Genomic DNA, 14,180 nt, shown 5'->3' with positions numbered 1-14,180 from the left:
AAAAGTTGAACACTCCTTTATTCCTTGTGCAATATCCCTGCTTAATTTGCACATGGAATTTTAAAATCCTAACCTTGTTTGTGCCCCTGACTGCAAATCAAGTTTCCAGTTTGGGATAATAAAGATAACTGGAGGAGTCGGTTTGAGATTGGAAACAGAGTGAATATGAATGTGTAATGTGACTATACCTTTAGAGTTCATGTTTTACTGCAAGCTAGACTTTAAAATGTACAGTATATTTCTGTGTCATACCATGACCACACAATTACTTGAATGATGAAAACTACACTTGATTGTTGGGATTTTCTTTTCATAGACATCAGAAAATCAGAATCACTGACTGACTGAAGTTTCCAAGACAACCTAAATGCTAAGTCTTTATGTGCCACCTTTGTTAGATGTGACGAATTAAGGGATATTCTCACCTGCTAGGATGGCTTTGTGTGCCTGGAATTTCTGGCCAGCGACACACAGGGAGCAGTCGGTGAATCTAGAGTTTTCCCACAGATCTCCGAGCTCCTCCGCCAGCCTGCAATCCGGTACCTTCACCATGTTCGTTGTGTTCTGGCCTGAGATGTTCACAGAGTCCTGCACCACACTCACCTAAAAATAAACACATACACAGAGGACATGAGGAAAACGTAACTTCTTTAGCTGATCTGCATACTGTTGTCTTAATGTCTTTTTTTAGATGCGATGATGTGTGACACAAAAGTACTTACATACACAGAGTTTTAATTTTAGGATGAACTGTTCCTTTAACACACTCACTGGTTCTCACAGAGGCAAATAAATAGCATGCAATGTTCATAAAAGACAATAAATCAGTCAATCAAACATGCTGTGAATGATTAATGTGGGTTCTCTGCCTCTGTAATCAATACATCAGCCACTCAATATGGAGGCTATTCAAAGACAACCTATTCTTCCTTCTTTATCCAATCAGATTGGCTACGCTCTCAAACAAGCCAGAAAATCGGCATTGAAGTCAAATTGGGTGTGTGAGTGTGTGAGTGTGTGTGTCTGTGTGTTTGTGTGTGTGTGTGTGTGTGTGTGTGTGTGTGTGTGTGTGTGTGTGTGTGTGTGTGTGTGTGTGTATGAGAGTTGTCTGTATGTCTTCCCTGCTGACTTCACCACCTGTTCGAGACAATGTCAACCAGACTCATTTATCTCTCAACAGGACTCACTGCAAACACACACAAGCAGGCTCAGGAGCACAAACACACACAAACACACACACACACACACACACACACACACACACACACACACACACACTAATTACCAAGTAATTTCTGACGGGCTGGATTGACTGACTTGCAGATTTTTACCTGCTTGTGGTGCCATCTAATCAAACAGCACCAGTTAGTTACCCACGTCTTCACTTAGAATATGGACAGTCAGTTAAGAACTTGAGATACAACAGTCTGATAAGGAAAACATTCCACTAATTTAGGTGAAAGCTAACTTTAGAGAGGTCTTTGATGGTCACCGTCAATAGAGTATTCAGGTGTGCAAAGGGTTGTTCTGAAGGTTCCTTCAGTAATGTTAAAAATGTCAGACAATGGCCTGTTGGAGTGCCTCTAATTCCTGGGTGGACAAACAAACAATGAGATTGTGGTTCATTGAACGGTGCACAACAGTGTTCTTAGCAACAAGAAAAGAGAGCAGTGCAGTGAGAAACAAGCATGCTTTAAAGTCTGCTGTCCAGGCATACATTGGTGCTGATATTTAGCCAACTTGTATTTTTTACAAGGCTTAGCAAAAGCAATAGACAGTTGTGGCAACAAACCAAGACTGTCTCTTGCTTCGGTCCTGACCACTTACAATCTTAAATTGTGATTTATTACAAAGTGAGCAGGTTCTGCTGAATTGTCTTCTGTAGTTTTGGAAGCTTAATATTGCAAAAAATTCTTCTTAAAAAGAAATATTGTTAGTCGACTAGCACACTTGACTTAGCATGCTTTCTATTTTTGCTTAAATTCTCCAGAAAACCTTCTTTTCAGTAATTTCAGAAACACTATGATGAGATAAGTTGTTTCCTTATATACATGTTGCTCAGATGAGTCACAAACTATGCAATCCATGATGAACAGGTATTCAACCACTCCCCACACTTCAGCAACAAATTTCAAACCTTGATTTACTGATCTATATTTGGATGTGGTTGTTGCAACTCGGACTCAGTCACACTTAAGTTGAACACACTTGACTGAGACTTGACTGAGTCGGGAACAATCTTTATTTATTTAATTTATGTTTTTTTTGGGTGCATCAACATTATGTATGTTGCATATGTATATTGTTGAACATAACAGGCTTATTGGGTTACTATTACACTGGGTTTGAGAGGATAGAGGGATGTGTTAATTTACAGTAGATTATGAGCTGTCATTAGTTGGAGACCCACTGTAATTACACAATACAGCAGTACGGTTATTGAAAAATTACTTATTATTGCATGCCTAATAAAGATCATAATACTTTTCTGTTACACTGAGTAATGTTAGCATATATTCATTTTTTTAGCCAATACTTGGTCTGCACTGTAGCTGCATGTTCATGTTACAAATACAGTTATTAAGAATGTTTACATTGTGTTTTTTTTTTCATATCGCATTGCAATAGCCTATTTAAAGTGATCAATTACCAAACAACTAATTAATGCTAATACTGTATGCTATATGCAGTGCTCTAAATAGACCAGATCATGCAGCAGATGATAGAACATTTATTATAACCATGAGAGACTTGACTTGGACTTGTAGCATCTCTGCCATAATGTTATACAGGGTTTTTTTAAGCACACCGTCTTTCTAAAGAGGTTTTTACATTGTTCAGAACATTAATACAATATATTGTATTACATTAAGAAATTGTTTAACTGGTTATTTATCACATTGTGCACAATTATGACTGTCCGGTCAGAGATAGCACAAAATAAGGGGGGAAAATACTCTTGGCTTGCTGTTTTCACTGCTGACAGCTCCCAAACACATTCAGTTTACTGTTCTCAAGAAAAATGCTGAAAATCCCCACAAAGTGACCTTGCTGGTAAAGCTTTAGCCACAGAGGCTGACAACCCTACAAAAAAAAACAAGTTCTTTCCTCATCCATCCACATCCATCCATCCATCTGCTCCCCTATTCGTCCAATGCCACATCCATCCACCTATTCAACTCGCACAAAAAGAGTCCTAGAAAAGAAGAAGAAGCACATACAATAGAGAAGTGCGTGGCAAGCAGGAAATTGAATGTCAAGGAGCCTTGTTTGCTTCCTGATGGAGGTTTGAGGGTTAGCCTAAAGGGGACAGAAAGACAGAGAAAAGGACAGACAGAGGGAAAGATAATAAATCAGAAGAAGAGAGTGAGAAAAGGGAGAAGTGAGAGGGGAAGATATAGGGATAATAAAAGGCAGAAAGAATACAGATGCTGAGATACAGAGCGACAGACAGACAGAGAATAGAGAGGCCATCACACCCAAACAGGGGGAGGGGTGTGAGCGAGCTATTGGTGGGATCTACTGTTAGAGATGGCCTCTCATAAGCAGCAGCTCATTTCTGGCACAGAAATGCCAGAGACACAGTGAGAAGAAAATGTGACTTTTGTGAAAAAGGAGCATTCGAAGTATTCCACAGTGTGTGAGTACAGGAGTGTGAATGTGTGTGTGTGTGTGTGTGTGTGTGTGTGTGTGTGTGTGTGTGTGTGTGTGTGTGTGTGTCAGGGTGGTTTTCACAGCTGGCTCTATTAATCACACTCCAGGGGGATGCAGGTTTGACTGACTGACGTACATCCATCTCAACACACTCACAGAGGAATGCTCTCACACACACTCACGCACACGCACACACACAACACACACACACACACACACACACACACACACACACACACACAAGGAAGAGACAGTCCTGCACACAGACACTGGCATTCATAAAACACTGATTAGCAAAACAGAAAGCCTGGGAGAAAGGGAGCTGCTGTGTCTAAGGGAGGAGAGGAGAGGAGAGGAGAGGGAGGAAAAACAACAAAGAGAGACAGACAGACAGACAAAGAGACAGAGGGCAGGGGACAGAAGTTCAGTGAGCTCAAGTTGGAATGAAAAATGGCTTTAGGAGGGGAGGAGGAGGAGGGTGGCGAGTCCAGCACTGTGTCCTAAGTACACACGGAAAAAATAAACAAGTGCTGAAAAGCGAATTGGAAGGGAAGCCAGTGAGCCTGGTCAATGTGTTACGGTATAAATAGCCCAATTAGCATGGCGGTGCCGTCGCTGGGCTCTCAGACGCAACGTGGCAGAGCCGGTCTAATTACTGGCTAACTTGACCAATTATTCCACTGTTTAACCAGGCAGAAACTAAATCGCAGCACCTGGTTATTTAGACACACTGGCTGCCCTGACAGTCTTCACGCCATTAGCTGTCATCTTCAGTCATTGTCAACCTCCTCCTCTTTCTCCTTGCATCTTCCTCCTCCAAACACTCCTTCTCATACTGGACTGGAGTGGAGAGGGACATAGCCACCTTTAAATTTGCAAGATATAGATTATAAATATATTGTGTAAACTGAAATGAATGGCTTACATGATAATATGTATTTTAGATTTTTAGTTTCTACAGGTATCAACTCTGTGGGGTTGTAGGCATGGCTACTGTGTGTTACATGCTATGTTTATTATGGCACTAGAATAATCAGAGCCTCTTAAAATGTGGCTTAAAACAGTAAAAGATGCACATCTGATGTCAAAGTTGAGTGTCTCATAAAGCATCACCAAAAATCTGAGAGAAAATAAACGTTCATGATTATTATAAAACTGAGTTTGAAATCATTCGAGACTATTGATCAAGACTGTGTGGGTGTGGCAGACCAGTATATAGACCAGAAACTGTTCAGAAGAGAGAGCCAGCGGGGAAACCAGTAGCAGAACCACAATATTTTCACATCTAACTCTGGGTTTTGGATTTGTATCAACCATGCAAGAGTTGATGATTGTTGTAACAGTGGAATGACAAACTAAAATGTTAGTCCTAGTTGAGTGAAAGAGAGAGACTTAAATTCAGATGGTGTATGGCTGTGTATTACGGTGAGAAGTTTTGTTGCACCCACTGGGGTCGGACAACTCACATGGATTTTTTTTTTGGTTCAAGGAATTTTTTGCTTAGTTTTTGTTATAAATGTTTGAGGATAACCACGCCCAGTTCAAACCCAATATGAGTAAAGTTAAAAAAACTTAAATTGTAATATTTCAAATTTAGATTGAAACTATTTTTTTACTTTTTACATGCTGATTATTATGAACAGACCCTAAATTATATAATTAGAAGGCTATTGTGGATTTGGGTCCCCAGTGGCTTTAAAGAATCACCACAGTGATGACAATCACAAATGTCTGTGCCAAATTTCAGAGGAATTTGTTATCGAGACACTAAAAAACAAAAATGTCAATCTGCCGGTTGACATTGCTAACTTTTCCTCTAGTGCTGCTGGCAAAGTCAGATGATGAAAGGTTTGGCAACTACCAAAGTCAGTAGGACTCACCCTCTAGGGACCATGAATGTCTGTACAATATTTAATGTCAGTCCTTCCAACAGATATTTCAGTCTGGATTAAAGTGACAAATTTACTGTATAAATACATTCTTTTCTTAGTATTAACTTGTTTTTTGTTAGTGACCTGTTGCCCTATCATTATCACCGTTATCCTCCTGGCTATATTAGCATTTGTCCCATGGGCACAATTTTCACAATTCCAACCTGATGGTGGCAATAGGCTACAGTTTTGGGCATCACTAAACTCATTAAAAATCATCCATTGGGGGCTATAAGTATCCATGGTAATCCAAGATTGAAGATCCCAGTGAGTTTTGGACTGACCAGTCAACCAACCAACTGAATTACTTTTATTTATTTCCCAGTGGTGTTAATGGTAATGATGATGATGATGATGATGACAATGATGATTATTATGAAGGAAACTTATTCTGTATACAACCTTAGGTAAAGAATAACAGTAATGAAGAATCATTGCTGCTATATCACCACAATCATCATTTGTTTTGGTAATTAAGTTCCCAAGATAAGTACTTGCTAAAGCGCTCGCCTCCCAGTTAGTTCCTCAGACATCAAGATGGATCTATCGTAAGCTCCCTCTCAAACCTCCAGGCAACGCAGAGTTAATATTGAGTTTCAGTACCCAGATGATTTATTCATAATGCATCAATCTTTTTCTGCCTGTTTATGTGTTTGTTTATGGATTTACAGTGTTTCGCCATGCGTGAAATAGTTTTCAAAAAAAAAAAAAAAAAAGGAAAATCAAATGAAATTCATTAAGTTATGGAACACTTGTTCTTTTACCTCCCCAGTCTCATTTCTCTGTTCAGTCCTGTGCATTTCCAAACACCTAAACACAGTCAGAGATCAGGGACACTTACAGACACATTCATGCACTCACCTTACCCAACTACACACACACTTAATCATATGACCAACCACTTGCTGCAGCAAAATCGTTTTACAAAGGAAATCTAAATGCTTTTCTTTTTTGGGGTAATCTCTTTTTTGCTTCCCTTTAATTAGCAATAGATCATTTGCATGAACATTATTTGAATTTTTAACATTGCATAGTTTTACTGACCTGATTTGGGGCAGGCATACTGCTGCTGATTTTATAGGTAAATATATATATATATATATATGAATACATGAGTGTGTATCTCCACTAGCTCCATGTAATTGTCAGGACATGTCATTCCCACGTCAGTTTCCTCCAAACCCCTATACCCCACATTTTCAAATGTAAACAACTTTAAAGCATTCTACTGTAGCTTAATATTAAACCAGTTATTAGGGTTGCAATTCTATCCACAGAAAACTGGCATTTATTGTATACCGGTATATTAGTTCAATCTCATGATCTTTCAATGTCAATGTTCAATGTAGAAGCTGTGTTTTTTTTGTGATAGACTTGTGTTTAAATTACTATTTTGAATGGGGCAAATAAAACACTACCATGTTGGCAAAAAGCTATTGCCAGAATGGTAGCAACATTTTAATAGTTTATAATGAGTGATAATGGTCTAGTGTATTATAACTGATACCAAGATTGGTTGAACACATTGAAGTCCATTCTGCACGTGCTGCGGCCCTCTGTTACTACTTCATTTTTATATTTATATAGTTTTTATATTCATTAGCTCCATGTTTCACCCAGTACTTGGATGAAATTACTAGTTGTCTTTCATTCAGTTTCGGCTGTCTGAGCATCGGTTCTATTGTCATGTGGGTTATACTTTGTTGTTGACAGCTTATCACTAGACTATTTGGCTCTACACTTTTTATTTCCGGCAGAGTAAATCAATGCAAAGCTTTTACTTGCCTAGGCAAAGACTCTACACTCTGAACATTGGATACACATGAAAAGAGCTCCCTAACAGTGGCAACCATACCAAACTAAATGATTGACAGTGTTTCAAATTTCACAATTGCAATTGTGAAACTGTTGAAACATTAATAAGAAATTGTTTTTTTGAAGTGGGACTGTATATAGGGAAATTATCATCATCTTAAACCCCCTAGCCTGGATCCTGCAGGTGGATGCTGGGGTGGTGGTGGGGCTTTTATGAACAGGCAGCAACAACGATGCAAGGCAGCAGTGGAGTTGACAGAGCAGAAGGAGAGATGGAGAATATGCAGCTTAAATAAAGCTGCCAAATTGGGAGGATGTGTTTGGTTTCTGATCCCTGGAGAGCGAGGCATGTCACGTGTGTATGTACAGTTGCAGCTCGAGCTGACTGCCTGAACTAGCTCACAGGTATTGCTGCATTTTGGAGAAGCAGACAGGAGTACCAGCATGGAAGCTAAGCGATGTACTACTGTGGACGGAGGCAGCAGCAAGGTGAAATTACTGTTATTGTCAAAGAAGTCTGGTGGCTTTAAAGAGAGCATATAGAAGGAAATATATCACGACTTCTGTTTCCTGTTGGAAGGTTTGTGGTCATGTTTCTTAGTTGGGCCCCATCCACTGCAGTACATTGCTTAGCTTCCATGCCCCTACTCCTGTCTGCTTCACCAAAACTGATGGTGTGCCGAACACCATCTATTACAACCCTGCTTCAAAAAATCCAAACTATCCCTTTACCTTTATTATATATGCATTGTGTTTCATATATGTATCTTACTACATCTTACTTGTCGCCGTCGGACTACGTCCATGTTATCTGCCATGGGAATTTTCCAGTGTTATCGCCATCACTGTCTATATTCCTCCGTCTGGGAAAGCAGAAGCAGCGTGTGACGTCATCCACACTGTGTCTGCAGGACTACAAACGAAACACCTGGAGGCCTTCATCATAATCACAGGGGACTTCAACAACGTTTTTCTCTCGTCCACACTCCCAACCTTCCACCAGTTTGTCACATGCACCACCAGAGACAATAAGACCTTGGACCTGCTGTATGCAAATGTTCCTGTTTTTTATATGTGTATTTATTTCACTCAAATGTTGCTGTGACAAGTGAATTTCCCCATTGTGGGATTAATGGATTTATCTATCTATCTTATATTGTGTTACACATTTAATATCTAAGTCTTAACTGTATTAACTGAGAAATTAGACAAAGGATAAAGTAAGTAACTCTGCATAAATACACACACAACATACACACAAACACTTTTCATCTACAACGGCTTAATAGATCTGTGATCTTTAAACTTGTCGTCTGAACCCCTGAGCACAAAACTCATCACCAGCTTTTTATAATGCATGACTTGCCCTCCACTCTCTAGCCAGCCAGAGTAAACAGGCTCGATATAACAGACCCACTCTGCAGCTCTCTTTCTCCCTCTCCCTTTCTTATTCACCCTCTCCTCCCACTTAGATGGTATTGCTCACAAAAATCAAAAACACTGACAGCAATGACAGGACATTTTAGTTAGGAGACAGACTGATAAAGGAGTCAGAGTTAGCTGCCCTCTGGCAACTGCAACAGGTGACTGAACTGATTAAAACTGAGAATACAAGCAGAATCTCATTTGTTCCTGACACCATTAAGCAAACATAGCCCCAAATCCCAACGCTATTACAAAAAAGTCAAAAATAAACACTGCATCCGCCTCAGAAGACAATGGCTAGAACCTCACCTTCTTTAATTACAGGCTATATATTTAATCCAAGTTGGTTATAATTGTATTTCAAGCACGTGATCCAACCTATAAGGAGTTAATGGAAGCTTTTACAGTAGCTGTCCTAACAAGCAACAAACACCAAGCTGGAGCAGGCAAAGAAAACTGCATCACCTCACAGAACGTAAGAATTGTATGGCAACTACTCTCACTTTATGCAGCATGAAATCAGACTGTGGTTTCTCATGGCATGATGGGAAAAGGCTGATTATTGACTGCCTTCATTATTAAAACAATGTAAGTTCACAGTCTATAAACAGACTGGGGTACTAGTTGCTCTTCTTTTGTATTCCTAACAAAGTAGACGTGTAGTATTCAACTGCACCTGCTGTCCCCACCAGTAACCACAGGTGTCGCCAAAACCAAATCTTAAAGATTATTACTTTAAACAACTTGTTATGTTACAGTTGTTTTTACTGAGACCTTAAAACTTTAACTACTACTCAAATTGAATCTTCTCTTGCACATAACATCACTGTGAGTACCCATTCATGTGTTAGAGCCGTCATTTCAGTAGGACCCTGCTGCAGGGACCCAGTTGTGTCCATTTCAGTGGCTCAGTCCGCAGACAGGCGGGCCGGCTACCGACACAGAGGTATTTGGGTGAATCTACACAGACAGAGGAAGATTTCATGCATGATTTGAAGTCAAGCTGCTGAACGAGTGTGGTGGCCTGCGCAACGATTCACAGCCAAGTGTGTTGTGCCTGGCCAACCTTGTTCTTACACGTACACACGTAGACCCAGGGCTTCCATCCACACATACATACGCACACAAACTCAGCATCATCGCTGGCAGTAAGCGTGTGCCTCCGCATGCCGTCTGTGAGCAGCAGTCATTTGGGTCTCTTTTTAAGTAGTTTTGTTTTCTCTGCTGGAAGATCACAGACACTAAAGTGATAGCTTTGAGACTCTGAGGCCTGATCTAAAGTGCTTGAAGGAAATGTTTGGACAAAGAAAATAAATAAATAAGCGGGTAAAAGTTGCCTGTTTGTTCAATTTCTACTGTCTTTACTCTGGGAAAAGCAAAGGGCTTTTGATAGGATATAAAAGACCTGTTGATGTGGTGTTGGTGCAAAAATGTCGCAAAGGCAGTATCGATTAAAGGATCCGTTGTGGCTCATAAATGGGTGCCAACAAGCTACAATAATGAAAATCCCATTGCAAGAGAAGGATCAAGCTTCCACTCTTTTTGCTTATTCTCTTCCTATGTCTCACCTTCATTTAACATTTGTATTTGCACCTCTTTGATGAAATCTCCAATTCCCTTTTTAAATCATCGTACCGTTTTCACTTTGTCTCCCTGTTCTAAATAGGCAAAAACAGATCTAAATAAATATATTTTACTTCATTTACCTCGAAGGAAAGATTGGTTTTTGTCTTACCCACAAACCCGGAGCTCCATGTGCATCCTTTCTCACCCTTTCCTCCCTGTGCCTCTTCCCACCTCTGCCTCTTTATCCTGCTCTGAGAGCGGGTTATGGGTGTGTGTGTGTGTTGCTCAGTGTGCAGGGAGGGAGCAGCTGGAGCATCTGCAGTCGTCTCCTCTGACAGCAGCACGGCATATGGCAGGGCCCTGTGAAGGATGGGTGCTGTCACCCGGCAAAGTGCTTACCCACCGACAAGAGAGGCAAGCCACACTAACACCATGAGGAAGAGGAGGAAACAGCTGAACATCAGCACCCCACTCATTTATTCTCCCACCGCCACCTCGCTCCAGGAGGGACACAGTGAACGGAGCCTTAAAGAAAAGACCTCAGACCGACTAGCAATGGCCAAGACGGCAGTTGAAAATGCATTCCAGTAAATCCCATCAAAGGTCGTCTATGTGTAGAAGATAAACCAATTGAGAGGAAAACACTGGCTCATCTTCCACTTCACGCATGCAGGTGCTGATCCTCACATGTTCACACATTTGTGTGTCACACAGAGGTGCTTAAGCCTGCATGACTTAAGCTATACCTATTGCTATACTGTCCATTAATTAAAAAAAAGGCACGTCTTTTATCTTAAAGACACAGTGAAAGAAAACACTATCCTTGAACTTAGGGGCGTATACATATATTCATCTAGTCAAATTTGATTTGGGGCGACCACTGTATAGCTAACCCGGCCTGTCATATAAAACCACATATGACCCGACTTGTCTGTCAGCTGTGGGTCGTAGTAGCTCAGTATTTCTGTGATGAATTGTAACCAAGAAGAAACATTTACATTTACAAATAATGTGGTTATGGTCTGTTTCATACATTTTTCCCTCATCCTCTTGATATCACCTTGTACTTGCTCAGCCACGCCCACTTTTGAGTGATATAAACACATTTGAAGGATCAGATTTCTCCTAACTACCCTTCCCACATCTTCAGTTTCATTCGACAGTAATCATATTCATTCACATGTTCATTAATCACAGCCTTATTTCTTAATGTTCGCTTCTAATAATCCATGTTTAGTTCTATATAAGCCTATATTTAATGCACCTTCTTTTTCCCACTGCAATCTTCCTTGTGGCTCTTGTAAATGTTTACACCTCCTTTTCACAGGCAAATAATTTTTCCCACAAAATTGATAATCATAAAGAGTGCAGTAAATCCAGTGGAATACATAATCAACCTCTCTTAACATGTTTCCCCCTATTATTTGTGTGATCTTACCTTAAATGCATATGCAATGAGGAGAGAGGAGCACCTTGCAGACACTTGTAAATGACACATAAACTGCAACTACATTCTGGTGCGTCTGTATGATAAATACAGCACATATGGTTGGGGAAGAATTTGTTACATCTGCGCCTGCAAAACAGGCGCAAAAGCCGCAGTAAATCTGGCTCTCTGTTCTCTCCTCTGTCGCACTTCACAGTGATGTTTATTGAACCTGGAAAAAAATCTAGTGAAAACTCTTTTTATCTCCCGCATTTCATTTAATTTATGTGTAAATAAGACAGGAGCCAAATATGCAGCAGTTCTCAATTTCACAACTTGCAACTTGAATAAAATCAATGCCATTTTTAATAAAAGGCCAACATCAGTCCTTATTGGCAAAATAAAATATCAGTATAAAAAAACAATGAGGAAGCACCTCTTTGATCTGAGAGCGACGGGTGCTCTTGATGCACATTGCACAGGCTGGCAATCAATGTCCACAAAACTCCCAAAACAGTCAAGACACACTGCTTCGTTAATGTACTTAACGCACCTACCTTGCTCCGAGTCAAACAATCACACACTTTTTTGGGAAATCAGTATATCAGTATCAGTCAGCTAAGACAAAGACAGATACAATGTAGCCTATCAATGGCTAAAGCAGAGTAATAACTGATACAGTATGTTTTGTCTGCATGGTAGCTGCAGAGAATATCAGGGTTTATCCTGCATGTTGCACCCGAGGCCACAGCAGACTGGGGAGGAGTAGACTATCTCCTCTGTGACATAAACCAAATGTGTCCTGCAGCAGTAGCTCTCTGATTCTCCTTCTGGCTAAGTAAAGGTGGACCAGTGTGTTCCTCCACTTTTCAGCAGCCAATTTACCATGACTGACAGATACGTTTCACCATAAACTTCTCCCTTCCAAAACAACCCCTTCTGTTCCCTTTAGTCAGTCAAAACAGACTTCCAGAGTAGTAACCCTTACAGTGTCAGTCAACACAGCTCTGCCTGCAGGCAAATCACGACAGCACAAAGAAGTCGAGATTTTCCGGGAGCCATAGGACCCCAATGTGTGTGTTTGGTATTACTTGAAAAACTTCCAGAGTATCTGCATTATCTATAGCATGAGCGGCTAGATAGCAATGGTTTGACCTTTAGGCAAGAGGTTACCTGCAGCGCTGACAGGGAAAAAAAAGAGAGGAGGGGTAAAGAGAAAGAGGATTTAACCTCCTTTACCTCTGTGTCTCATTAGAGGAGAAAAGAAAGTAAAAACATGTCTCATCCACATGAAAACATTCTCTCTAGAACAAAAACCAATCAATCAATCAAAACCATTGTGGCCTTTTGTTTTTTATCCCATATCATCTTTATTTTTCCTCTTTGTCTGTTCTTCACCCCCTGTGGCACGATGCCACCCAGTGTGCCCACTTTTCCTGAGAAGGCTTTTCCTTCAATCTCTTCTTGCTGTGCCTCCTTTCCCTCCTTCTTTTTCCCTCTCTGTCCCCTCATGCTCTCTTTTGACAGCCAACGCAGCACCTTTAATGGGAGCTATCTCCTCATTAAATACCTGCAGGTGTCTGCAGCGCTTTGGCAGGGACGGAATGAGAGAGAGAGATGGAGGCATAGAGAGAGACGAATAGAGCGAGAGAGCGGCCGCTGGTGTTGTTCAGACCCTCTCCAACATGACATATAGCCAGATTCCCTTTGCTAAATTTGAATTACTAATGTCTCCGGAGGCAAATGAACCGAGCACAGGGACCAAGGGTCAGGAAGAGAGGTTGAGCCAGTATCCCCCTCCCACAGTGATCTGGCTTCTCCTCATAGCCTATTCGCCTCTTTGACACTCCGATACACGGAATAAAAAGAGGTAGAAAGACGGGAGATGAAGGAGGTCAAAGAGGGAGGAAGGAAAAGTAGGGCTGAGCAAAGAGGGGGGACAAGGGACGCGGGGGAGAAGTGAAGGTAGAGTGAGGAGATGAGGGTAAGAAACTGTGATGCTCAAAGTGGGAGGCAGCAAGAGATGAAAGGGGAAGGGAAAGGAGGAGGAGAAGGAGATTGGGTTTGAATGAAAGATAAGATGGAGGGGAAAAAGAGAAAGTGGAGGGGATGAGAGAAGAGAGAAGAGGGAGAGAGCTGGGCTCTGGGGCAAATGGGGCTCTCTCAGATGCAGGACGAGACCATCTGGACGAAAGCGGAGCCAGGTCTCTGACGGTAAACACTGGGCTTCACTTTCACATGGAAAAAGACCAGGAAAAGAGATTCAAACACCCGTTCAGCACTTTCTTACCACCATCCACCCAAAACCCAACTCCGCCAAACTGTCAGGCCCACGTGTTGGTGGAAAACGCAACCAGACCTCA

General features: G+C 41.1%; 1 protein-coding gene across 3 annotated transcripts in view; it reads right to left on the bottom strand.

Moving 5' to 3' along the window:
* spop (speckle type BTB/POZ protein) overlaps positions 1 to 14,180 on the bottom strand; it is an 81,574-nt gene that overhangs the window by 16,668 nt on the left and 50,726 nt on the right. For all 3 annotated transcript variants that reach the window (XM_051388350.1, XM_051388348.1, XM_051388349.1), the window contains one exon: positions 426 to 603. In XM_051388350.1, coding sequence (XP_051244310.1) covers positions 426 to 603 — 178 coding nt within the window. The remainder of the gene's footprint in view (positions 1 to 425; positions 604 to 14,180) is intronic.

This window comes from Dicentrarchus labrax, unplaced genomic scaffold (assembly GCF_905237075.1).
Source record: "Dicentrarchus labrax unplaced genomic scaffold, dlabrax2021, whole genome shotgun sequence".
NCBI lineage: Eukaryota > Metazoa > Chordata > Actinopteri > Moronidae > Dicentrarchus > Dicentrarchus labrax.
This window is presented reverse-complemented; position numbering and strand designations above follow the sequence as displayed.